The following is a 27,598-nucleotide window of genomic DNA, read 5'->3' on the forward strand; positions in this document are numbered from 1 at the left end:
ATATTGACGGTGTTGTGCAAGCCATCTCCAGGCCTTCTCCATCCGATGACATTGGATCTCTGTGCCCGTTAAGCATCTCCCCATTTCTTTCTCCTGCAGCTATTTGCTTTCCGTTTCTTTGAGTCTGGCCGTGTGTGCATCTCATTTAAAGGAAACCACACATGGTTTTGCTTTGCGGTCGGTGTATTTCATTTAGCATTCTGGCTGCAAGGCTCATACACAGTTAGCGTTTTATGGTATTTACTTCCTTTAAGTGCGAACTGGTATTTCATCATTTTATCATTCCATTCTTCTAGGGGATTAATGATTTGTTCCCCGGGGCAGTGCTAAGGGCGTTGCCTAGGGTCCTGTACATGCTAGGCAAGTGCTCGGCCACATCAGCCCAGTCATTCATCCGGTGATGGACACGAGTCATTTCCACCTCTTAGCTCTGCTGAGTAAAGCGACTGTGTTCAAGGGTGTGGAAACATCTCTTTGAGACTCCAATTTCATTTTTCTTTTTTTAAACATAGACCTGGAAGTGGTTGAGGATAATATAGTAATTCTACTGTTCATTTTTTTTGAGAACTCCGGTGCCATTTTCACAGTGTTGTGCCATTTTATACCCCAGCAGCAGAGCACAAGGATGCTGGTTTCTCCAGCTCATTACCAGTGCCTTTCATTTGTTGGTTTGGAGACGGCTGCCATCCTAATGAACGGATGGTTTTGATTTGCATTTCTCTAATGATTTGTAAGGTTGGACATCTTTTCAGGTCCTTTTTGGCAAGTGATGTACTTTTAGCTAAAAAAAAAAAAAAAAAAAAAAAAGAAAGAAAGAAAGAAAAAAAGATATGCCATGTTCTTTTTGATGAGCATAATAATTTGTCCTGTGAAATTTCCAGTCACTTGCAGGACATGATTGAACGGTGACATGACAGTCCCCTCACTTCCTGCAGATGGCTCTGGGCCACACATTGTTGTTTGCTCTGCCTTCTGCTGGCTGCAGGTTGTCCTCTGGGAAGTCGACTGGAGTAACCCTGTGTGACGTGAGCATCCCCATCACTGGGCACAGTGACAGCTCTGTAGGGGAAAAAAAAAGTTTAGCCGTCCTTTCTCGGTTTTTTTTTTTATTAGTTTCCCCAATGTTTTGTTTAATGCCTTTGAGTATGGCAACCCAGAGGTACAGTCAAAGCCATCAGCCCTTTAGTGGGGCTCTGTCTTCATGTGTGTCTAGGGGACAATCCTACCATTCCTCACAGGCTCCAAAAAGCCTCCAGATACTTTCTTCAGGAACCTGATCTGGTCCCACTGGGAGCCCTCTGGGGTGGGCAGAGGAGCAGGAAGGCAGGCTACTTACTGCGCAGCCTCCTGTGAGTTCAGACTGGGCAGTTCGTAACAATCTCCTATAGAGGGACAGAGGGGGCTGTGGACACTCACGTTGGACATCACTGTCTCTTCACGGTAACTGCCTTCTTCTAATAGGGTCAGAGAGGAAACTAGTCTTTGTCTTTCCTTGGTCCTTGTCCTCAGAAGAGGTCAACTGATGGGACCCTTCTCCAAGCACGGTCCTTCCTGTCCCGCCCGGCTTCTGTCCTGATTTTCCAGCCTGAGTTCACTCTCTACACTCACTGAGTGGCCTCGGTCTTTGCCAGGAAGGCAGGAATCAGGAGTGACAGGGTTACAGAGACAGAACAGGGTCCCCCTTCTGCAGAATCCTTGCCGTCTGCAGCTTCTAGACGGCATACCTTCCTTGAGCCATTCCTCCTCCGTGTTGAAAGCCGGCAGCGTTCACACTGACCCTTTCTTTACCACAGTGACCGAACCCTGGAAAGTTCCTCTCATCTTAGGGTTCCTATGATTAGATTGAAAACAAAACAAACAGACAAACCACAACCCCCACCTCCTGGTCTCTAGGTCCCTCACCATAGGCATAGGCCCTTCGGCTGTACTAGGAAACACATTCCCATGTCCCGAGGTTGGCATGCAGATGTCTTTGGGGACCACAATGTGCTTACCTAAAGGACATAATCAGACTAGTATGTGACATGATCAATTTCAGTGTTATATTATTTTCCAGGGTTTTGATTACTCTTTCCAAATACTTCTAATATCCCTTCTTGTTTTTTTTTTCCCCTCATAAATGTATATTCTCTTTGGTACCTATATTTGTACTTGTAATCTTCCATTCTTTTTTCATTTTATTGGTTTACTTACAGGGTTTTGTTGTTGTTTGTGGTTTGTTTTGTTTTTTGATACGGAGACCGGGACAGGGTCTCTCTCTTTCTGTGTATCTGAAGGTTCCTGGAACTCTCAATGTAGGCTAGACTAGCCTCTGAGCCGTAATCCCTACAGCCTCAGCATCCTGGGTGCTGCTAAAATTACAGGATTGACCTGCCAGGCCAGCTTGGCATTGTTTTCCTTGGGTGGAATTCTTCACACAGTGTCAGCTCCACGGAAGCTGACCGAGGGCCCATTAGCTAAACTGAGCACCCAATGAATTTTACCTCCCAAATACCACTGGCTCAGAAGTTGGCTTTGTGCCTGGAGTGGTAAATACACAGGCCAGCAAGGGACCTGGGGGAGAGGAAAACGCACCAAGCCTCCTTGGTGACCCTTCTTTGTGTGTGATCCCAGAGACCCCCTGAGCAGACAGGCTCTTAGGAGTGCCCCTGATAACAGACCAAAGCCACTGGGCTTCTCTCTTGTCTCTTAAGACTGTCTCCCCAACCCTAGTGTCTAACTTACAGGAGTTCAAGGTCTTGAACTTTCATTCTGTTCCTTGACTCTTTCTAGTTCACAATTCTGGGTTTTACTCCCTTGTTTTCTCTGTCTCTGCTGCACTGGGCGATCAGCCTCTGCACGGCCATTCCTTGTCTAGGATTTCAGCTTTCCTCTCCTGTCTGGTTTATCTCTCTGTCAAACTTTCCAACCCAATCTAAACACCTCATTCTTTCTTGCTCCAAAGACCCTACTTCCCATGGCTGTCTGGGATTCCTGCCTTTGGGCGTGGGGGAATTAAAAACATGGCTCACCTTTGTTCTTCAACAGTTTCAAATATTTAGCTCCAAAGGTTACTAGTGGAATCCTTTCCCACCCTTTCACTTTCCCCAGGACTCAAAGTCTTTTCTAGTATTTTCCCTCTGTCCTTCTCCACCTGTGCCTCTGCAGGGACAAGTTCTGTCTGTCTGTCTCTGTCTCTCTCTGTCTCTGTCACACACACACACACACACACACACACACACACACACACACACACTCTATCCTGGACTATTGAATCACCGGTGATCATTTAAGCATTCACACAGATGTGCTGCATGCTGTGGCATAATCCTCTGTGGGTCAGCATACCTCAGGTCCATGGAACTGAACTCACTTAATCTGAACTTTGTCTAAGGCTCCTTTCCCAGAACTAAGAACAGCGTCCAGCCAGGGTCCGTGTGCTAAACTGCTTTCTCTGTTGGCCGAGACCCACAGGAACTTCATTTCTAATCCCCCAAGGCGGCTTCTGCATCCCTTCCTTGTTTTTTTGTTTTTTCTTTAGGCCTGAGTTCTCTCAAGCCTCGGCCCTGCTTTCACTCGGGTGCCAATACTTCCAGCCCTTCTCTCCTCTCCCCTCCTTTCTGGAGAGTTGCTTTCTAAAGCAGATAACTCCTTTTCCCCAGCCTTCGGCTCCATTGTCCCCTTGAAATTAATGACACCTTCTCAGATTCAAGTTTATCTTGTCTGAGGAGCAAGTTCAGCTTTTGAGTGGCGTGTGTGCCAACAGTCTCTGGAGTAGCACATTCTCTTTGTCCTCACACCCAGACCCTCCACAGACTCTGCCAACAGCCTCTATTTTATCTTGTGGCCCCGTGAGCGCAGTGAGCAGTCTAGCAGCCATAGAGAGGCAGGGCTCATTTGCTCTCTAATTTCAGGCAGCAAAACACAAAGTCCTCTGACTTGGAAGAGAACTGCCGGGCATTGTATATCAGGTGTGGGTGTGGAATCAAGAGACTGAGTCACCTCGAGGATGATCTAGCCTTTCCCAGCTGCAGGGGAGTGGTGGTGGTGGTGGGAATCTGTCTCTACAGACTGGACCACCATAGCTTAGCAAAGGGGCCCTTTATTGCTCTCCAATTTACACCTTGTAGCAAGTTACTCTTCATACCCCAACACCCTCCCTTCTAAGCTTCCCAAATGGACAATGCCATATGCAAATTCTCAGCCAAAGAACACCTGCAGTGTTCCGGGTTCTTCTTCAGTCAAACTTGCATAGACTTTACACCTTCAGAAAATTCTCAGACAAGATTCACATAGAGGGAACCCGGAGACCAAAAGTAGCAATCACAAAAGGCAGATTAAGGCTAGGTGCTAACACTCTAGAGTCAAACCAGCTACAGCTCTGTGGGAATTCTCCCAAGACATCCCCGCCCCCTTTTTATATGCAACTATCAGTTATTTTGGAGATTATGTAGCTTTACAGCAAATATAGCCCTTCTTTTTTTTAAAAAAAAAAATCTTTCTGTTTTACACTCTTATGTAAGTAAACCAAAACATATTTTAAAGCCAATAAGGTTACTATTGCTAGCACAAGAGTACCACTGGCAGAAACAAGAAACCTATTAAAGTGATTGACAGGGTTGAGTGAGGCTATCATATCTGCGAGGCCTTCCATAACATCCATTCCTGTCATATCAGATAACTTTTTGTAAAACTTTCCTTAATTTCCTGCGCTAAATCTTAAATCATTTGAGAAGAATTAGGGTGACCCATCAAATGCATCTTAACCTTTTCCCAATTATACTTGCTTCCATTAAACTTTAAAGGTGTAATACAGTAAGATGTAACATTCCAATCACGTTTTAATTTTATCTGCTCCTTTAATATTTCTGATTTCCCAACACTATAACAGCTTGTCTTAAATCAGCTAACTCACTAACTTCCTCATTATCTGTCTTATTTTGTTCAGTCCAAAGTTCTGCAGAATGCTTATGCCAGTCGCTAAGGAACTCAGCAGTCTGAATTTCTTTAGGAAGGGTCACTCTGGCTGCTGCAGCAATAGCAGTCAATGCAATAATTCCCATAATAACTGCAATGATCAGTCCAACCATTCGACCTGTTCTTCTTAATATTCTTTCAGCGAGCTTCTGTACCAGGATCATCACAGGTGAGTCTGGCCATGGCCTTGGTGACTTCACCAGTATCCAGATTGCTGGCCTTGCTCTCTAAGAACGTATAAACTTTCAGAGGTTAAGTTTAAAGACATACTAGAATTAACACAGGTATGACGGGGGCAGCATTCACAAGTGATGCTGTAATTATTAGGGTGCCGTTGTACAGGCCCCTTTAGTAGCAAGTAAGGTCATGGTACATATGCCATAAAAGGATGGCTTAGAGTTAGTCTAAAGGACAAAGTATGCTTATCATCCTTAATGTTTAACTTTCCTTCCCACGGCTCAAGAGGGTGGAAGGCACTTGCCAATTTCCACAAGTTAGTCTGAATTGAACTGCCAAATTGTATTTAACATTCCAACTCCATGCCATTGGATAGTTTTTTACCGGAAAAATCCTTTTTTATTAAGTATTTCTCCCCTTTCTATTGGGAAATTTTCTCTTTTTTTTTTCCTTTTCTCCCTCTTCTTTATTGGGAAGTTTTTCCTTTGAATTTTTTCTCCTTCCCTTTTTGCTACTGTGAAGATTTTCTTTTTTATCTCCTTTCTTTCCCTTTTCTCTACTGGGATGTTTCCTTTTTCCTTTTTTATTCTTTGTCTCCGAGCTCTTGTGTTTTTAAGTGTGCAGTTAACCTTTCAGCCTTTCTTATTCTAAATCAGCTTCATCTAAAGGAAGAGGAGGAGAGTCATCTCCAGTGTCTTGGATCTCCTCCCTTCCATTTTCCTCCGAAACAGCATTCTTATCTTCCTGTTTAGGAACATTCTCCTCTGCTGACTGACATTTCTAGCTAGACTGTGCTCCTTTTTATTCCCGTTCTACCCCAGATTCAGCTTTAAGTGACTCCTTACTCTGCAATGGCTCCAGAGCATTTGAAATTAACTTTAGGCAACATTATGGAGCATTTTTATACAATTTTAAAAGGAGAATCCCTTTTTTATAGTTCCCAAGCAACGTGTTAATGCAACTTGCCAACCGTCAACAGTGTGGACCAAACGCTCCAATTTGTTTGTTTGTTTGTTTGTTTGTTGTTGTTTTGGTTTTTCGAGACAGGGTTTCTCCGTAAAAGTCCTGGCTGTCCTGGATCTGGCTCTGTAGACGAGGCTGGCCTCGAACTCACAGAGATCCGCCTGCCTCTGCCTCCTGAGTGCTGGGATTAAAGGCATGCCCACCACCGCCCAGCAAGATCAAATTTTTAACAGGATGGGCTCTCCTCTCTGATGAGCTCTCCTCAAAGCTCAACACTTGCTTCCATGCCGTCAGTTTTAATTGAACCTGAGGAGGTGCCTGAAACCAGTGGTGATGCCGTTTAATTAATACAAAAAGCTCTGTAAGCTGTTTTTCCTTCCCTTTCACTCCAGGTCCTTTTAATGGGAATTTTAATAACGGCATATACCATTGCTCCTGAGATGGGAAGTTTCCCATGACCCGGCCAATCCTGGAGTCCTCTTACCCTGACAGCGACTTCCTTCAGTCCTCAAGATGTCCAGATTCTATGTCCTTCTTCAAGCTCCTCATTGGCGTGCCAATATGTTGTGGGTCGGGTGTGGGTGTAGGTTCACTCCGGTCCATGGAATCAAGAGACAGAAGCACCTCGAGGATGATCTAGCCTTTCCCAGCTGCAGGGGAGGTGGGGGGGGGGATTCTGTCTCTACAGACGGGACCAATATAGCTTAGCAAAGGGGCCCGTTATTGCTCTCCAGTTTACACCTTGTAGCAAGTTAATCTTCATACCCCAACACCTCTCACCTAAACTTCCCAAATGGACAATGCCAAATGCAAATTCTCCTCCAAAGAACACCTGTGGTGTTCCAGGTTCTTCTTCAGTCAAACTTGCATAGACTTTACACCTTCAGAAAATTCTCAGACAAGATTCACATAGAGGGAACCCGGAGACCAAAGGTAGCAATCACAAAAGGCAGATTAAGGCTAGGTGCTAACACTCTAGAGTCAAACCAGGCGTAGCTCTGCAGGAATTCTCCCAACAGCCTGGTCCCATGGTAAATGGGTGTTTCCATTTTTAGTCACTGGACATTTGCTTCCCGAAGTGGCAGCATCCGCGTACACTCCTGTCAGTAGCGTGAGGCTCGGCGTCCCCGCACGTGACCTATACGTCTTCTGTATTATTGTCCTTCCTGGGTGTTATAGAGGTATCTCTTTGTGGTTTTGACCTGCGTCACTCTAGCAATGCTCTCCAATGTGCTTTTGTGTGTTCACTATCTCCCACCGTGAAGTTCAAGGTCTGTCATCTATTTTGAGTACATTTTTGTGGATAGTGTCAGGTAAGGGTTTATATATATATATATATATATATATATATATATTTTTTTTTTCCGTATGTGGAATTCCAGTTTTCCCAGTGCCGTTTTGAAAGGCTTTTGGTTCCTCCACTGAACTGCCTTTGTGTGTCTGTCAGACACAGATGATAACAGTCAGGGTTCATGTCGCTACCTTCCTGTGTCACACTCTACGCCATTCACGCCAATACTGGTGTTTGAGTAATGGGGCTTTGCAACAGTTTTTATAATTTCAAAAAGTACAAGTCTTCTAAATGTGTTCTTCTTTTTTTTGTTGTTGTTGTTTTTTTTGTGTTTTTGTTTTTCGAGACAGGGTTTCTCCGTGTAGCTTTGCGCCATTCCTGGAACTCACTTGGTAGCCCAGGCTGGCCTCGAACTCACAGAGATCCGCCTGGCTCTGCCTCCCGAGTGCTGGGATTAAAGGCGTGCGCCACCACCGCCCCGGCTCTAAATGTGTTCTTTTTTAATATTATTTTGATGGTCTGGGCATTAATACTGAATATTACTAGAGTACAATTCTCCATTGAAAGTTTTTCAACTTTATTCTTTTTTGTCTAATTTATTTATTTTGTCATTCATCATTCATCATTGTTATGTTTTAAGTTTTTCTCATTTCAATATTTGGACCAATGTAGCCTTGATTTTTTAAAAAAATTTTTAAAAAAAATTTTTTTATTTAAAATTTTTTCATATAATATATTTTAATCATGCTTTCAATGCCTCCCAGAATCTCCCCCACCTCCCTACCTACCCAAATTTATATTCTTTTTCTCTCTTTCTTTCTCTCTCTCTCAAAAAACACAAATACAAAAATCCATGCAAACAAACAAAAAACAATCAGACCAAAACAAAACAAAATGAAACAAACATTGCTTTTTAAATGTATATGAGTATTAAGCATGCTTGTATGTTCTACACCACATGCATGTCTGATACCTGCAGAAGTCAGAGCAGAGCATCAGATCCCCCCTGGAACTGAAATTAAAAATGGTTGTTAGCCACCATCTGGGTCCTGAGCAAGAGGAACAGGTGCTCTTAACTGCTGAGCCCACCCCAACTGTTTGTTTTCAAATCAGGAAAAACATATTACATTGTCAGTACCCTACTAAGAAGAAGGAAGGTGTCTTAGTTAGGGTTTCTATTGCTGCAAAGAGACACCAGGACCATGGCAACTCTCATAAAGGAAAACATTTCATTGGGGCTGGCTTACAGTTTCAGAGGTTCACTCCATTGTCATCATGGTAGGAAGCATGGTGGTATGCAGGCAGACATGGTGCTGGAGAGGTAGCTGAGAGTTCTACATCTAGATCCCCAGGCAGCAGGAAGAGACTGAACCACTGGCCTGACTTGAGCATCTGAAACCTCAAAACCCGTCCCCACAGTGACATACTTCCTTCAACAATGCCACACCTGCTCCAACAAGGCCACACCTCCTAATAGTGCCACTCCCTATGGACCTATGGGGGCCATTCTCATTCAAACCACCACAGAAGTGAAACACTGTTGAGATAGGAAAAGAGCAGCTGCCTCTTTCTTTGAGATCTCTTGAGGCCTCTAAACATAGATTTTCTGTATGCTATGAAATTGACATTCTCAGTAAAACGATCCCCAATATACTCCTTCATAACTGATGAAAACCTATTCACAGAACCCCAATTTGTATTACATTTAAAAAATGTTCATTGTTCTTAAGGTACCCCCAAACAGGCTAGATGGCTATTTAACTGTGACTAAGAGACTTGAAAGTTATGAATGCACCTGCCGCTAAGGCTCCCACTGCCCCATGGGCACGAGGCATCCAGCAGGTTCACTAGGCAGCTGGCTGAAGGACTCTGTTGAGTGTGTTGCTCATTGTGAGTCTCTTGAGGGGTAATTTGAGACCAAGTCAAAGTTGATAGTATTAGGGACTTAGCAGTAAAAGGCTCCACTGCAGAGAAACAGAAGAAAATACCTCTAACATAAAAAGAGTAAGGTACAAAGAAAGACTCAGAACTCAGAATGAGCAGGGCATGGTGGCTTGAGTAAGAATGGCCCCACTGGGAGGTAGTGGCACTTAACTTTAATCCCAGCACTAGGGAGACAGAAGCAGGAGGATCTCTGTGAGTTCAAGGCCATCCTGGTCTACAGAGCTAGTTCCAGGACAGCTAGGGCTGTTAGAAAAAAAACATGGCCCCCATAGGCTCATATATTTGAATCCTTAGTCATCAGGGAGTGGCACTATTTGAGAAGGATTAGGAGGTGTGGCCTTGCTGGTAGGTGTGGCCTTGTTGGAGTAGGTGTGGCCTTGTTGGAATAGGTGTGGCTGTATTGAAGGAAGTATGTCACTGGGGATGGGCTTTGGGGTTTCAAATGCTTAAGCCAGGCTCAGCGTCACTCTCTTCCTGCTGCCTTTGGATCCAGATGTAGAACTCTCAGCTACCATGTCTGCCTGCATGCTGCTATGCTTCCTGCCATGAGGATAATGAACTAAACCTCTGATACTGTAAGCCAGTCCCAATTAGATGCTTTTCTTTATAATAGTTGCCATGGTCATGGTATCTGCCTTAGTTAAGGTTTCTATTGCTGCGAAAAGGCACCATGACCACAGCAACTCTCATAAATGAAAACATTTAACTGGGGTGGTTCACTTACAGTTTCAGAAGTTCAGTCCATTATCATCATGGCGGGGAGCATGACAGCATGCTGGCAGACATGGTGCTGGAGAGGTAGCTGAGAGTCCTACATCTTGCAGGCAACAGGAAATCAGGGCTGTGACACTGAGCGAAGCTTAAGCAAAAGAGACCTCAAAGCCCGCCCCCACAGTGACACACTTCCTTCAACCAGGCCACACCTACTTCAAGAAGGCCACACCTCCCAATAGTGCCACTCCCTACAAGCTTATGGGGACCAATTACATTGAGACTACCACAGTGTCTCTTCACAGCAATAGAACACTGACTAAGACACATGGGAATAAGGCCCAGGCAAGCGGGTCCTTTTCGACATCCATCATCTGTTTACAGTAACCTCTGTTTTTAAACATAATCTGTGGCTTTTCATGCAGTGGCATTTGTTTTGGAAGCTGGGCTCACTTGAGTTTTGGGCATATCCTCTTCATCGACTGTTCCCTTCATCACAGCTTGACCTCTTCTGATCAGCTTTGGTTTGAAGCTGATTTTGTTAGAACAGTGATGCTTGCTTGTTTTCCCAGTTCCATTTGCTTGGAATACCCTTTTCTGTACTTGAAGTTAATGTCACTGCTGAAGTACGCTTCCTTTAGAGAGGAAAATGTTGGGTGCTGTTTTCAAGTTCGTTTTGCTAGTCAGTGTCTTTTGATTGGGGAACTGAGACAGATAGTTGAGAATGGTTACCGAAAGGTGTGAATTTAGTTATTGTCACTTGTGGACTTTGTAGTGTTTTCCTAGTCCTCTTTTGCTTAATAACTGTCCCAGCACCATTTCATTTTTCCTGTAAGTCTCTTGGATGTTGTTGCTGTTCTTTCCCCCCTTCACTCTCAATCTGAAGTATTCCTTCCAGTATCTTCTGCAGGCATGGTTTGGTGGTCATAATCTTTTTAGCCTCTTTTTAACATGAGAATTTTTTCTTGCCTCTTCGATTATGACTGATAACTTTGCTGCACATACTCGTCTGGGTTTGCATCCACATCCTTTCAGAACCAAAAATACATTGCTGTAAGGCCTTCTGGCTTTTAAAGCTTCTGTTGAAAAGTCAAGCTGTGAAAAACGGTGATGTGGCCTGTGTTTGAGGCTGGTGTGAGAATGCTCACCCCTTCCCACACCCCCATACAACCCTCATCCCCAAATACCTCAGTGTGTGTGTGAACAGATGTGGTATTCCCAGTGGGGTGAGTACCCAGGAAGTGCTCTGACTCACAGGAAAATGCTCACCGGGCATGACTGCTTCTGTTTTCCTGTATGAAGTGGTTGGTACCACTGAAGCATCCAAATGAGAGACTCTCTGTCTTAATAAGCCTCCTTGCAGGATGGAGTGTTTTAGTAACGGAAGAAACTGCCACATAATACCTAAAACAAATTCGATCACTAGCAACACTATCTTCTACTAGAAGCGACTCTGGCAAGTCCCTATGGCACTTGATAATTGTAAAAGTCTCTGGGTTTCAACAGTAAGGCTGTAGGAGTCCCCTGAGGATTCCGGAAATGTCTGTAGTAATTGTTAGTCATGTTTGAACGAAGTAATTTATTGCACATGTTTAACAGTATGCTGCCTGCTGAGTCTATTGCTGGCTTTTACATTATCTGTTGTTTTTATAAAACGAATCAAGATTTAAAATGGGAACTTTATTTTATGTGTAAAAACGTTTCTTAAAGAAAAAAAAAAGAAAGAAAAGAAAAAGATGTTGCTCCTTCTCCCAAAGCTTTCAATACACTGTTTTAACTTTGTGTTGTTTATTTAATGTTTTAACTATAATGTGATGTGAGGTGTTTCTTTTCTGGTCAGTTTTTGTTCTGTAGGCTTCATACCTAGACAGGCATCTCTTTCCATAGATTTGGTTAATTTTCTTCTATGATTTTATTGAAAACACTTTTTCTGCCTTTGACATGGAATTCTTCTTCTCTGCCCACAATTCAAAAGTTTGGTCTTTTCATGGTGTCCTAAAAATTTTGTATGTTCCATTCATGCATTGTATTTTTTTTAACATACATTGGTGGTCTGCCTGCATGTGTGTCTGTGCGAGGGTGTCAGATCCCTTGGAACTGGATAGCTGTAAGTTGCCATGTGGGAGCTGGGAACCGAACCCGGGTCCTTAGGAAGAGCAGCCACTGCTCTCAACTGCTAAGCCATCTCTCCAGCCCCTGTATTTTGCTTTTTAAATTTTTCATTATCTTTGGTGATCCAATTCCTGTCCCTTATTATTAATCCCTGGCATTCCGACTTCCACATGATCTAATCTATTGTTAAGCTTTTGTTTAACTCATTCAGTTTTTCATTCCCAGCTTCATTTCATCTTGGGTTTTCTTTACTATTTCTACCTATTTATTGAATTCTGTTTTCATATTCTGAGTTGTCTTCTTCATTTATTCTTTCGAATTTATTCAGGAATTTATTCCTGTCCTCTTTAATTTCATTCTGGTGTTTTGGAATCCTCTCAAAATATTTACAACTGTTCTTTTAAGTTCCTTGTCTGGAATTTCATCTAAATTGTTCTTATTGAGGTTTCTTACTGTTCCTTTGGAGGAGACAACATACCTTGGGTTTTGTGTTGCCTATGGTTTTACAATTCAAGTTATACAACCTTACTTTGTGACTTTTAGTGTGGGGTTCTGGTCCTCTATGTTTTGTGTTTGAGTCTTTGTTTGATGTTAATTGTTTTTGTTAGGCTCAGCTGGGTTATTTGAAGTTCAGTCTTGGGGTGGTTTGGTACTGACTCTTTGGTGGGAGTGGATCCCAGATTGGATAGAGGAAGGTGTGGCCTCTTCACGAGTGGGTACTCTGTGGGAATTGGACATAGTATAGGTTGCCAGGGTTGCAGCCTCTGACCTGAGATGTGAGCAGATGCTTTAAGCAGGTTCTGAGTTGCTGGAAGCTGGGCCACAGGAAGTGCTCGGGCCTCTAATCTGAGAAGTAGGCTGATGTGCCACATTAGTCCCAAGAGGGCTGAGGTGAGGGTGGCAAAGGGTGGTGGGGTGTGACTTCTGACCCAGGGAGCAGGAAGATGCTCTGTACTGGTGATGAGAAGGTTAGTGTTGGAGGGAGGCACAGGTGTGGTCTCTAGTCTGGGGAGTTAGCTCTGTTCGGATACTGAGATGTTGGGGAATACAATACCAGAGGCCTCTCACCTGGGGAGCAAGCTCTGCTTGGGTCCTGAGATGCTGTGTGACCAGTTTCACATGGGTCCTGAGATGCTGTGGGTTTGGACGCCAGAGGATAGAAGATGTAGTCTCAGACCTGGGGAGTGGGTGCTGCATAGGTCCTGGGTCACTGAGTGTTAGGATAATGGAAGGGCGTGACCTATATCCTGGGGGTGAGCACCACTCAGGTCCCGATGCTCTGGGAATAGGTTCCATGTGGGTTCTGAGGCATCTGTGTTAAGATGCTGGAGGGAAGAAGATGTGGTTCTAATCTCAGTAGTAGGAAGTCTCATTCAGGTCCTGAGATACCGGGCATATGAGTTATATCTGGGTCCTGAAGGGCTAGAGGTTCTGGGGATGGCATGGGAAAGATGGAACTTCTGGCCTGAGATGCTGGGAGTTGGGATGACTATGGAAGGGAGAAGTAGCCTCTAACTCCAGGTGTGAACTCTGCTCAGATCCTGAAATACTGAGAACAAGCTCCATCCTGTGCTGGCGGGAAGGAGAAATGACCTCTTACCTGCAAATCAGACCACTGCGATCCTGAGGGTACTGGGAAATGGACTCCACTTCCATCCTGCGAGGCCAGGATTAAGATGCCAGAGGAAGGGTGATGTGGTCTCTAACCTGGCAAGCTAGCTCCAGTGAGGTCTGTGGTGATGGGGAGTGAGTCCCACTCCACTCCTGAAATGCTGGGGGTTAGGTGCTGGGAGAGGGGGTGTGACCAATGGCCTGGGGAGGGAATGCCATTCAGGTCCTGAGGTGCTGGGAAATCATAAGCCTTCTTTGGAGAAAAGTCTATTCAGATAATTTATACAGTCCCCCCCCCCCCCGCACCCCCCCCTCCCCCGCCATGTCCCCTTTGTGTTCCGTTTTGAAAAGGGTCTCTTTGTAAACTCTGGTGCATGCCAGGCATGTGCCATTAAACCAGGCTCATTTTCTCATTGTATCTGCTGTTCAACTTTTGGGTTGTTTTGTGGCGGGTTCTTTATCTAGCCTGATACTAATCTATATTAGTCAGATAAATAGTCCGCAAATATTCTCTCCTCTTCTTAAAATTTTCTGCCCTTGGGCTGGAGAGATGGCTCAGTGGTTAAGAGCACTGGCTGCTCTTCCAAAGGTCCTGAGTTCAATTCCCAGCAACCACATGATGGCTGACAACCACCTGAAATGAGATCCGGTGCCCTCTTCTGCTCGGCAGGGATACATGCAGACAGAATACTGTATACATAATAAATAAATAAATCTTAAAAAAATAAAAATAAAAATAAATTCTGCCCTCTGCTCCTGGCTTGGAAGAGGAAGAGGAGGAGCACGTTCTCCTTGGCTTATCATCCAGAAGGTGACAGACAGGCAGGGAGGGTCTGAGCCGCTGGGGTAATAGCTTTCGGGAAGGGAGACCCTGTTTACTTAGGAAACCGTGCCCGTCTGACTCAGCCGAACTGGGGAATAGGTAACTCCACCTCCTCAAGGTTAGTTGGTCTTCCTGTGGTGTCATAGTTAGCTTCAACTGCCAACTTGACACAAACCTAGACACACCCGGGAAGAAGGAACTGTTAGCTCCGGAGGCGACTTAGAAATAAATAAAAGGAAGAGGGGGCTTCGGGGATGGAAAGAGGAGCTTTGGGTCAGTTCCTCCGCAGTCTCAAAGTGTAGAGACAAACAGATGTAGGTATGCTGATCTTATCCGGGGCTTCCAGGATCCTAACAGCCCACAGGTGTTATTAGTCAAATCAGCTTTCCTGTCTTGATTTTCTCAGCCAGCCTGAGGCTATTAGGCGATCAACCCTTCAGGAACCTCACGGGAAGAACTGCTTCCATCAGACTGTCCCTTAGGGCATTTTCCTTATTGTTAATTGCTGTAGGGGAGCCCGGCCCACTGTGGGCATGCCATCTCTAGGCAGGGTGGGGCGAGACTATGTAAAAAAGGCAGCTGACCGTGAGCCTAGGAACAAGACAGTGAGCATCATTCTGTCATGGTTTCTGCATCAGTTCCCACCTTGAGCTCCTGCCCTGACTCCCCTTGAGGATGGACTGTAACCTGTAAAATGAAGTAACCCTGTCCTCCTCTAAACTGTGCGGTGATCACGTGGCAGTGGGAAGAGAAGTCAGTCTGCCCTTTTACCCAAACGTCTCTTTCTTTATCCCATCCTCTCCTTTCCTGGTGAGGTCCAAAAGTGAGGGTATCAGGGGAAAGATGGCTCTGAAATGGGTCTGCGGAGTCATCCTGTGCCCTTAGCTTTCCATATATATAGATTTACTGGTCCAGATTTCAGATTGAGGGGTATTTACTTCTATAGGGTCCTTTGCCTGTCTGTTTCTCTGTTTATGAAATGAGGCATCCCACAGACGAATGTGCAGGAGGGATCAGAGCCCTCCCCTCTTGTGGATGGCAACATAAATTGCCCCTCCCCCCTCCCTGACTACAACTCAACGCTGGGGGACTAGCACGGAGGAAATGGCACATTTTTGAAAGTAGCTTCAATGCCTATAAATAGTTTTTGTAATCTAGGTCATAAGTGTATCTCAGATGTGATAGTCCTATTTAGCCAGAGCACTATTGTTGATTTTTAACGGCCCTCTTACCCTGCGAGGAAAAGTCACGAAACACAACAGAATCCACTAACAAGAGTTTTATTAAGATGAGGAGAGATAGATGTGTACAGGCCTGCGGAAAGACACGCGTGTGAAGGGGGCCGGGGAATCGTGGCGCAGGCTTATAAAGGCTGAGCTGCGCCTGCGCACACAGGCCCACATGGCTATTCCACGCATGCACGTAGATCACATGGTTGCGCTGCGCGCTTCACGCGACCACATAAAGACACGGGGTCCTGGGTCACGCAAGAAATGACTAGGTGGAAGTGACTAAGTGTCCCGCCGGGCCTTCGAGACCATGCCCAACCGTGGGGGCGTGTTGGGAATCTCTATCAATTATATTCTATAACTCAGCACCATTTATTTAAAATGAATTGTCTACTAGTAATGAACTAATGTTTGGTGATAATTTTTTTATTCTAATAGCAAAATTAGCCCATCTCTAGGTTGAAAACACGTGTACTTACACATACATATATGGAGCAAATCCCAGAAAGCATGCACTCCACTCCACTCCAGCCATTTCTAAAATTAATCCTCTAAATTTACATCTTAAGTTTTCCTAGAAAAAGAGAATAGAAGCTTTCTTGGCATTTAAGAAATACAATCTAACCATTTACCCATCATTTAGGGGCAAGGTATTATTAGCTCTCTCTTTTGTAAATCTTGAACCATGATTTTTTTGACCCAAACCACCCAGCCTACCTATAAGGTCAAAAGTAACATTTCAAGTATTTCACATTTTAGTTACGCTTGAGGTAAAGTGCTGTGCAGCTAGTTTTTCTTCAGTTCCAAATTCTATAGTTAGATGTTAGAGAGAAAACACAAATGATAGTTCCAATGTGTTACTATAGTCCTGAATCCTCCCCAACACACACACAAACACACACACACACACACACACACACACACACACACACACACACACACTTTTAATTATGCATGCCAAGAACAGTGGTTTACTTCTTTCTTCAGGAACTCAAGAACAACTTTTGCCTCATGCTTTAAACACAAAATGACACAAAAACAATTATATTAGTACAAAATGCACTTTTAGGTAAACCATGGTAAGTTTACAAAAGACTAGTCAGCTAAAATTCTCCCGGGTGGGGGTGTGTGTGTGTGTGTGGGGGGGGCTGAGACAGTTCACATTTAGTATTTTCTAAATCACAATGATGTGACAATGGTGGGGTCTTTCTCAGCTCTTGATGCTCTTACCAAGTGGAAGTCAGGAGGCCAGACAATTAACAGTCACCAAAGCCACCTTACGACAGTGTCTTCCAAGTTTGTTGTCTCACGTCTTAAAAGAACAAGGAACCGTGGGTAGAAATGTGCAGAGCAAATGTAGATTTATTAAGAAAGGCTGAGCTATGACTCCTGAGATCGAAGTATTTTCAAGGCTGCAGTATCATAGTGCTATCCCTCCCAGTGGTCTTTTAAGACTCTCATGTGGGAATTAGATGGAAACTGGGGTAATTTTTTTTATTGAGGTTGGCAATTTTTGAGTTCAATGTGGGCAGAATCAGTAAATGGCCTATACTCCCCTTTGCATGTGCTCTTGGCTAATCAGAGAAGTGATCCTGCATTACTTATACAGCCAGGGGAGTGGCCACTCATCACGGTCATCTTCATCCACTCGCTCTGCCAACTGTTACTCATGCTGTAGACTATTCAACTGAGTCACTTCCTATGTGATTAGCTCATGATTTACCATGGGACCTGCCCTTACTTCCTGGGGAGAGCTACTGTCCATCTCAACCACAGAGATACACTTAACATCTTTGTTTCTCTGTGTCCTAAGTTGGTTGACAGAACCCCAGTGGCTCAAAAGAACCTTGTAAGACCAACACACTTAATCTTCCCTATCATATGGCAGATGCCTAGTTCAAAGGAAATTCCAAATAGATAAAATTTGCCATACAAATGGCATAAGAGTCCACATGGCTCAGTAAAACATCAGTTGTTCAGAAGAACCTCCAGGCCAAATGGAATGCAGCCAAGGTACGCTAATCTGAGAGAATTTATCAAGGATTAGTATTTCTTGAGAGTTGAGACTAGAGTCCAGAGTTTTATTTCCTGCTTACAAAATGAGGCATAGACCAGCTGATACTGGCTGAATGGGAAGCTTTCAAAGAGAGAAAGTTTCCTGCAGTGAAAAGATTCTTGCGTTGTGATCCTGGCTCTACGCTCACTGTCTGTCTGACTGGTATTCAATTGAAAACCTTCTTTGGGGGACAGGGAGCAGGTATCCTTTTTCTCTTTGTAGAATTCTGGGATACACCATACCTAAAAGGCCATCATCCTCCCAAGATCTCCCTAGCCCCAGAAATAATATCAAATGTTAGTATTTCCCACGAGTTGTTCCCTTTTCCAGCCTATGATCAACTCATAACCCCCTCTGTCCATTCAGTGACTCCATAATCCAGACAGCATCTTCTTTATTCATTTCTTCCTCCCATAATAGCCCTTTTCCTTCCATGTTCTGGCTTAAGTGTTCTTCCTAGGGCCCCTACTGTGCATAAAAATGTAGTGTTTACATCTTTCTTAACAACAATTCAAATAATCACCTACACTTTTCCCCCCCATGGGATGTCAGGTCCAGCATCAAATCCAAATGTGAGTCTTGCTCAAAAGGAAGGGTGTTCCCAGTATCTCCCTGCACAAAGCCTTCATTCCCTGTGGTTTTTTTTTTTTAGTTCCAGTCCAAGATATACAGATGTAACCCTGGAGATGAGACCGGAAGAAAGCTGGAGCCATGTTGACCTTGTACGCTGTGAAGAAGCAGATTCTGTCTCAGAAAAGCACGTCATCAACGTAGATGAGGAAGATGGCGGGCTGCAAGTCTGCCGTGTATGTGGGGACAAGGCCAATGGCTATCACTTCAACGTCATGACGTGTGAAGGATGCAAGGGATTTTTCAGGTATGATGACTCAACAATTTTCACACATTTGCCAGCACTGACACTGGATCACATCCAACTTGGGTTTTTCCATTAAGTGGTTGGGTGATGTCTCAAGGCCTCAGCTTGAACTGATGTCTAGGGTCATTTCAATGGGCTAATGGTCCACCCAAAGCCCTCCTAAATACTCCAAGATAGACACATATACTCCAGAAGAAACCTCATCTTCAAGTCTTCCTTCATCTACTACCCAGGGAAGGATCATTTCCATTAAGATACACTTTGTTCCTCTTTGTATTTTTGAGTTAAAATAAAAGAACAGGAAAAAGTAGGGGGAAAAATAAAGGAAAAAGCAAGTTTTCAAATCACTCTCATATGGTAGTTGTTAAGGGAAAGATATCATAAGATAAATCAAAACTAAGATAATTTCAACTTGAAGAATATTTTTAAAAAGACCAAAATAAATAAATAAATAGACAGATGATAGATAGATAGATAGGTAGGTAGGTAGGTAGGTAGGTAGGTAGATAGATAGATAGATAAAAACTAAGAGTCTCAGCTGGGCGCTGGTGGTGCACGCCTTTAATCCCAGCACTCGGGAGGCAGAGCCAGGTGTATCTCTGTGAGTTCGAGGCCAGCCTGGTCTCCAAAGCGAGTTCCAGGAAAGGCGCAAAGCTACACAGAGAAACCCTGTCTCAAAAAAAAAAAAAAAAAAAAAAAAAAAAAACAAACCTAAGAGTCTCATGCAAAAGAGAAAAAAAAATCACACTTCACAGCATGTTAAGTAGTCTGGACATAAGGGTCACCATCACCAGATGAAGGACAGAAAGACCAGTGATGGCTCAGCAAAGCTACCTTCAGCATGGGGACTCAGATCCAAGGTGGGAGGGAAGGCAGGAAGCAAGATGTGAAGAAAGAGCTCCAGTTCGCCTTCAGGAAGGGAAAGGGTTTGCAGGTCTCACCTCAAGGCCATCTCAAGACAGACAGATGTTGGGCAACTTTTCCCAAGGAGACATCAGCAAATATCCGTTCACTACAGATGGGCTGTCAACAATACACCAGGAAATTATTCTACCCAAGTCTAGCTTGGCGAACCAATGGGTTTCTATTATTTATAAGTCCATGGGTGATTTGCGCAGATGCATCACTGAAAAGTACCATTTGGGCACTGGGGATGATACAGATAAGCTTCATTATCAGTATTTCTCTGCACAACTTGTAGGCAACACAACAACAGAATCTCTTCTGTTGCTGTTTGTTTTTCTCTTTACTCTTTTGGGCAGCCTGTCACCCAGCTCCCAAATAAATCATACACAGAGGCTTATCCTTAATTATAAATGTCTGGCCTTAGCTTGGCTTGTTTCTAGCCAGATTTCCTTAACTTAAATTATCCCATCTACCTTTTGCCTCTGGGCTTTTATCTTTCTCTATTTCTGAGTACCTTTCATTTTCACTCTGCTGCTTGCTGTGTAGCTGAGTGGCTGGCCCCCGATGTCCTCCTCCTCCTCTCTCACTCTTTCTTCTTTCCTTCCAGATTTCTCCTTGTATTTATCCTCTCTGCCTGCCAGCCCTGCCTATCCTTTCTCCTGCCTTGCTATTGACCGTTCAGTTCTTTATTAGACTACCAGGTGTTTTAAATAGGCTAAGTATCACAGCTTCACAGAGTTAAACAAATGCAACATAAACAAAAGTAACACCCCTTAAAATAATATTCTACGACAGATGAGCCTGCATGTTTCTCTTCAGCTCACACAAGAGCTCTGATTTTAGTCTGGCTCCACTTGGAAAAGCAGTGTTAGGATACCCAGACAATAGAAAAGGATGCTCATTCAAGGGGTGGGGGGGATCTGTCCCAGAAGTCACTGTCACATCATGTATGCCAGAGTTGGCTTCAGGCTGCTCCTGAATCAGTCACTAAGCAAAGAACACTAGTTAAGTCACTAAGCTGAGCATGTACCACAAACCCACACATGAAGACAGGTTCTGGTTCTTCAAGCCAGAGAATCTGTGGAGCAGCTTCTATGGGGACTGCCCCAGTGGTGGGAATCCTCCCCATTTGGGTGCCATCCTGGGACATCAGGAGGGAGGTGAGGTATCACTGATTAGAAACTTAGCTTCTTATCAAGCAAACTTGGACCCAAAGCTTGTCACTTACCTGGAGGACAGGTGATGATCAGTCTCCTTCACTGTGCTGGGGTTGAGGGGGGGACGTAACAGATGAATTTCACAGGGTTGGTTTTGAAAGCCAAGTCTTTAAAACTATACAAAACAAGTAGCCCAGCACCTGATATATAACATGCTTTTGATGAACACCAGTCCTTTTATCCGTTTTTAGAGCGTTTGGGGACAGCATCAGGGGCCTCTGATCTAGGTCTGCAGCAGAGGCAAATATGAGAGCGTGATACCCATGGACATAACCCTAGGCTGACAGATGGTCTGAGCCGATTCCGAGCTCAAGCCCTGCCAGTTACAGTGAGCTCAGTCTTTAGTCCAGGCCTCCCAGCATCCCCCTGTTCTGTTCCCATGGTTCCAAGCCAGTTTCTCTCATTTCCCACACTGTTGGACAGAACAGAGGCCAGAGCCAAGGGAATCTTGGGTCATCCAGATGTGGGTCTGGTCTACAGAACTTCCAACCTTCTCATCCCAGGCCAATCGGAACCCACTAAAAGGGGAGCTGGAGAAGGGGAAGGACTGTATATGTCCAGAAGTTGCTGGGTGCAGAAGGGGAGGGGAGGGGGCACGGAAGTGGCAGGTTTCCCCTGGCTCCCTCTTCCAAGGAGAAACCCAGTTAGAAGCCCATCTCCATGGATACCATTAATAACAAGGTATGAGGAAGGACGGGAGGTGATTCGGGAAAAGCCTGAGTCTGAAGTTGACTTGTCCTGGAAAGAGGCTCCACGGTTATAGGTGCCCATGAGAAGCACGTCTCATTTCCGGTAGAATCATCTCAGAGGTCTCCTCCTCTTCTGAGTCCTGGACTTCAGGGCGGAGTGCCAACCTACACCTGTCCTGTAAAATCCCTAGTGTGTCCTGTCTGCTGCAGCCAGGGGCCGGAGAGACAGGTGGTATGGCCTGTAGCGCCTGGCCCAAGAGCTGAGTGGCCCTCTTAGACTACCTAACGTTCTTTCTCATCCCACAGAAGGGCCATGAAACGCAATGTCCGGCTGAGGTGCCCCTTCCGCAAGGGGACCTGCGAGATCAACCGGAAGACACGGCGGCAGTGCCAAGCCTGCCGTTTGCGCAAGTGCCTAGAGAGCGGCATGAAGAAGGAGAGTGAGTGGCCGCGGGGCACGGGGCTCAGGCTCGGTGGACTGGGGCCGGCGCCAGAGAGCTGAGGCGCTGGTGCGCATCTGCACACCACAGCCGCTGAGCTCGTGTATTTGTGGCCCTGTGGGACTTCGGAGATACAGGGCACCAGTTCTCTGCTACAGGAAGTGTGGTGGGAGATGCTGGCCAGGGCTGTGTCCTCTCTTTCTTTTTAGCTGTCCCTGCATGGTTCCTTTGTCCCCATTCATAACTGCAGTCCTGGTGGCGTCTGGAGGCTGGCGGGAGTGTGACCCTGCAGGGGCACATGTGCTGAACCTGCTCTGTTAACTCACAGTGATCATGTCTGATGCCGCTGTGGAGCAGAGGCGGGCCTTGATCAAGAGGAAGAAGAGGGAAAAGATCGAGGCTCCGCTGTCTGGAGGGCAGGGGCTGACCGAAGAACAGCAGGCACTGATCCAGGAGCTGATGGATGCCCAGATGAAAACCTTTGACACCACTTTCTCCCACTTCAAGGATTTCCGGGTAGGGGCTTAGAGCTGTGCACACGTCCATGGCTATACCAGCTCCTCAAAGCCTGGGTCATGTTTCCAGGGTCTCTCATGCTGTGGTCTGCATCAGGATTCCCTGAGAACTTGCCAGAAATGGAAAAATCTCATAACTGTATTACTACTTCATACCTGTTAATTTTGCTACTGTTATGAATCGCAATGTAAATATCTGATATGCTACCTCTAGGTTGAGAACCACTGATCTACAGCTTCCAAACCCTTATCTCTGTCTCCTGAGCACAACAGGGGGATGCTTAGGATACACTAGGCAAGAAGGCATCCCTCACCCTTCACACTCCATGTAGGAATGTGACTATTATTTCATAAAACACCACCTATCAGATAGCCTGAGAGAAGAAACATGGGCTATGTATATATGGATGCACGTGTGTGCATGCCTATGATCATATTTCTTAGACTGCAGCTGGTCATCAGGAGCCTATGTGGGGACTTGTCTATGACAACACACTGCCCCTCTTCTCTTTGCCTCCTGCCCTTTATCCCAGCTGCCTGCGGTGTTTAACGGTGGCTGTGAGCTCCCAGAGTATCTGCAGACCTCACTGTTGGAAGACCCTGCCGTGTGGAGTCAAATCATGCAAGATTCAGTTCCAATGAAGATTTCTCTGAAGCTTCGGGGAGAAGATGGCAGCATCTGGAACTACCAACCCCCATCCAAGAGTGACGGGAAAGAGATCATTCCTCTGCTGCCGCACCTGGCTGATGTGTCAACCTACATGTTCAAGGGTGTCATCAACTTCGCCAAAGTCATCTCCTACTTCAGGTAGGTCTTGAGGGCTGAGTGAGTGGATGTAGAAAGGAAAAGGAAATGGTCAAAAGTTTCGAAGAAGTCTGCAGGAAATCCTCACGAACTTGGGAGAAACTGGTGTCCAAAGACCCTATGTTATCTCTGCCTCTGGGGGACCACTGCTACCGGAGAATAAAGCCTATATGGTTCATTAGTTTTGTTGCCGTGGGCTGGTCAGCTTTCCCATTTTGGAATGGGAACTGATCATATCAACTTTGTAGGGTGTCTTAGTCAGGGTTTCCATTGCTGTGAAGAGACACCATGACCATGGCCACTCTTATAAAGGAAAACATTTAATTGGGGCTGGCTTACAGTTCAGAGGTTTAGTCCATTATCATCATGCACATGGGGTGTGCAGGCAGACATGGTGCTGGAAAGGTAGCTCTGAGTTCTACATCTTGCCCTAGGCAACTGGAAGTGAATTGGGACACTGGGTTGTATCTTGAGCATAGGAGACCTCAAAGCTCACCCCCACAGTGACACATTTCTTCCAACAAGGCCACACCTACTCCAACAAAGCCACACCTCCCAATAGTGCCACTCCCTATGAGCTTATGGGGGCCAATTACATTCAAACTACCACATAGGGCTGATGAAATGAAAAAAAAAAATCTGAAGAATGTTGGCAAATGACCTTCCTATTTCCCCCATAAGGACAGAAACCATGATTGGACGTTTTCAGACTAAAAGTTGAGTTGGAAGGAAAAAGAAGGAAGTCCATGCAGGAAGAGAGATGTGGGGTTTCCAGCTGTCTGTCATCAAGCAGGCCATGGGAAGGGTGGCTGGTGCTGTAATCCAACAACTCTCCCTAGAGCTGGGCATGGAGGTGATGACCATGACAAATGGTGTCAGCGAGACAACCTGGAACCTGATGTCGTGGTGGAGACCACCACTCCATAAAATGTAGTGTGTGATGCCAGGTGTATTTGCACCTGGGTCCTCCACCTTGCCTTGCCCAATAAGGACAAGTAGGGCTGAATTACACATACAAGCAGCACACTGTCAGACAGAGAAGAGATAATAGGAGTGGAATACAAGGTCTTCATTACTGCAGAGAAACAGTTAGGAACATGTATGTAATAAATTCAACATCAGGTAGCAGCAATGTCCAGTGCAAGGTGTGGCATGTGTAGAAGGATTCTGCTTTCTAGAAACACTTCTGGGAAGGGAAGACAATACTTGACCTGAAAACTCATCAGGATTTACTTAAAGGGGCAATCATTCCAGGTAGGCAAACAGGCAAAAGTTTATGAGGCTAACAAGGAAGAGCCAAGGCATTAAATGTTGGTCAGAGGTTGTGTAGGGTGACAGAAGACAGGCCAGGCTGTAAGGGACCTGGACACAAAGCTAAGGAAGCATGGAGAGTTCCTGGAGGTGCAGAGAAGACCTCAGTGGGTAAAGTAACCCAATGGCCTGGATTATGAGGGGGGAGAGACTGGAGGCAACCTGGAAGGAACTGCATCCTCAGAAAGAGGCTGCTCCATCTCCTTCCTCTTTCTCCTCCAACTTTTGGACGATGAGATAGGGACTGGTACCAGCCTATGGACAGCCTACCTAGGAGTTGTCATCACCCCATGTCCTTGCTGCCAGGGACCTGCCTATTGAGGACCAGATTTCCCTGCTGAAGGGAGCCACTTTTGAGATGTGCCTACTGAGGTTCAACACGATGTTCGACACAGAAACTGGAACCTGGGACTGCGGTCGGCTGGCCTACTGCTTCGAAGACCCTGATGGTGCCCAAGAGACGCCTGGCAGAGGGAGGGAGGGTGACAGCAGTTGAGGGTGACTGGGGGATGGAGCGAAAGAGCTTGGTGAGGGAAGCCTGAGTTCTTGAGTCAGGTTCCTGAGGTGCTGGCTATCTACCCTATACTTACCCACAGGTGGCTTCCAGAAACTTCTGTTGGATCCAGTGATAAAATTCCACTACATGCTGAAGAAGCTGCAGCTGCATAAGGAGGAGTATGTGTTGATGCAAGCCATCTCCCTCTTCTCCCCAGGTGATGGCTTCCCCCAGCGATCTGCAGGAGGCGGCAGCCCCCTGTCTGTCCTCCCCAGGGAAGGTCTCAGTCGTCACAGGCAGACTATAGAGACTGCTGTTTTCCTCTCTGAAGTAGTTGGCCAGTAATTCCTTTACCCTGGGCTGGACTGAGCTTTCCTTTGCTTCTCTCTGCCCCACCTGGCACCACAATGCCTTCCCTTCCCCCTCTCAGACCGTCCTGGCGTGGTACAGCGCAGTGTGGTGGATCAGCTGCAAGAGCGATTTGCCCTCACCCTGAAGGCCTACATTGAGTACAGTCGGCCATCTCCTGCCCACAGGTGAGGATGAGCAGGGAGGGACAGATATGAGGGGGAGCCTTCTTGGCCCCTCACTTTGAGCCTAGTTTCCAAGCTCCTGCCATGCCTGGGGTAGCTTCTGATGACCAAGGCTCGGGGGCTGTTTTGTCACCTCTACTAAGACTTCCAGCCCAAGTCTAGCTGAGGGATACTTGTCGGCCCAGGGCTGTCTATATTTCTGTCATCAAGGTGTGGAAAGAGACTGACTCTACTGTCTCTCCTGTAGGGTCTTCTAGCAAAGACCATTAGCATTCACAATGATGATAACTATAGTGATACCACTCATAATGGCAGTGCATCTATACTAGCTACTATTGATTGGGAAGTGTCAGCCTTGGGGCCAAGAATTTTATGTATAGTATAACCTGTAATGTTCCAAACACTCCCCTGCGGTGGATACCAACACCATGCTACAAGGCAGCCAAGGCAATGCCCAGGATTCCACAGGGTGGAGGACTAGAGCCTGGCAGCTAGAAGATTGTCGAAGCTCAAGCTTGTCAAGAAAACCTGCTTGGGGATTGGCATAGATAAGAGCTCCCAAGCCAGTCCTTGGATTCCTGTGTCCTAGTGCCCAGCCCCATGTCCACAGGCATGAAGACAGCAACAAACCTGATAACGATCCTAAGGCTTTCAAGATTAAGGCCGGCTTTGGGTATTACAGTGCAGACTCGAAGGTCCACTCACCACTTGGCCCGCACTTGCTTTCTTTTCTGTTCAGTATCCCGGGATGCTGGGGGGTGGTTACATCTTTATTGGGTTACTTTCTGAAAGGAGGCTGGAGGTGCTTGCTCCCTTACCTATCATGGGGAAACCAAGGTAAGTGTGTTGTTCAGATGTCGGATGTAGCGAGAGGTCCGGGAAAGGACTCCAGTCTGCAGGTCTTAGCTGCAATGACAACTCAGTCAAGACATTAGCCTAGATGACGGCTCCCCTCACCTCCATATTAACCTATGAATTTGGCACCCACAAGGTCTGAACTTTCCACAGGGGTCTCTGTGTACAAGGACTCAAGCTGGTGGGGGTGGGGCGGGAAGGGGTAGATTATAGCTTCTGCCTTCTCACGCACAGACTGAAGGAATTCCAAATATCCTCAGCTTGGCTGATCTAGGATTTTCTGAGATTGAATTTGTGTGCTCTCAGGACAGGGTCAGCCTGGTGGGATGGAAAGGGGTGGGCTGAAGCTTCTTCTCTGGCTGCCTACAGGTTCCTGTTCCTGAAGATTATGGCTGTCCTCACGGAGCTGCGCAGTATCAATGCCCAGCAGACCCAGCAGCTGCTTCGTATCCAAGACTCACATCCCTTCGTCACTCCCCTCATGCAGGAGCTATTTAGCAGCACAGACGGCTGAGTGGCTGCCCCTGGGTGGAGATCTCATGGGCCAGCCAGATCCAGACATTCTGTATTGTCACTTCTAGGGCTAGGCGGATGGACACATTGATATGAGCCAACAATGTCCTATGACTGCAGCTGACTAGCTTTCATTCCTCAGGCAAAGGACATGGAGCCCCAGGGTCAGCCTGTGGCAAGTGCTGGCCTATAGGTTAGCCCCATCCTTGTGGTTGGGAATAAACCCCCAAATCCCACTCAATTCTCAAGTGTTGGGTGGGAAAGGAGGGACCAGGTCAAGCTATGTAAGGGGGTACATGCCCCACACATTCCCAACCCCAAGCTTTCTCTTGAGTGTTTGTGTGTTCCAGACTTGAGCTCACTATCGGGTTCATTAATGTCACTGCGGAATGCCAGAAGCTTGCCACGACCTTGTTCTGGACACATCACTCAGGTTCCCGCACCTGACCAAACACAGTTAATCACCAACAACGTGACCGGCTCTGGATGATACAATACAGCCTGGACTCAGATGTGGATCCTAACCTCAGCAAGAAGACAAGGCTAAAACAGCTGTTAACAGCTTATA

General features: G+C 45.8%; 1 protein-coding gene across 1 annotated transcript; it reads left to right on the top strand.

Annotated features, from left to right (window-relative positions):
- Positions 1-18,538: 18,538 nt before the first annotated feature.
- Nr1i2 (nuclear receptor subfamily 1 group I member 2) lies at positions 18,539-27,149 on the top strand. The gene is made up of 8 exons (XM_059277459.1): positions 18,539-18,750; positions 21,869-22,002; positions 22,331-22,518; positions 23,051-23,325; positions 24,940-25,082; positions 25,230-25,346; positions 25,560-25,665; positions 26,887-27,149. The coding sequence occupies exons 1-8, from the start codon at positions 18,560-18,562 to the stop codon at positions 27,029-27,031; spliced, it is 1,299 nt and encodes a 432-aa protein (XP_059133442.1). The 5' UTR covers positions 18,539-18,559; the 3' UTR covers positions 27,032-27,149.
- Positions 27,150-27,598: the final 449 nt, after the last annotated feature.

This window comes from Peromyscus eremicus, chromosome 12 (genome assembly GCF_949786415.1).
Source record: "Peromyscus eremicus chromosome 12, PerEre_H2_v1, whole genome shotgun sequence".
Lineage (NCBI taxonomy): Eukaryota > Metazoa > Chordata > Mammalia > Rodentia > Cricetidae > Peromyscus > Peromyscus eremicus.

Coding starts and splice junctions, on each gene's coding strand:
- Nr1i2 (XM_059277459.1), top strand. CDS start 18,560: ATGAGACCGGAAGAAAGCTGGAGCCATGTTGACCTTGTACGCTGTGAA. Junction 23,326..24,939: donor AAAGTCATCTCCTACTTCAG/GTAGGTCTTGAG, acceptor CCTTGCTGCCAG/GGACCTGCCTATTGAGGACC. Junction 25,083..25,229: donor CTGCTTCGAAGACCCTGATG/GTGCCCAAGAGA, acceptor ACTTACCCACAG/GTGGCTTCCAGAAACTTCTG.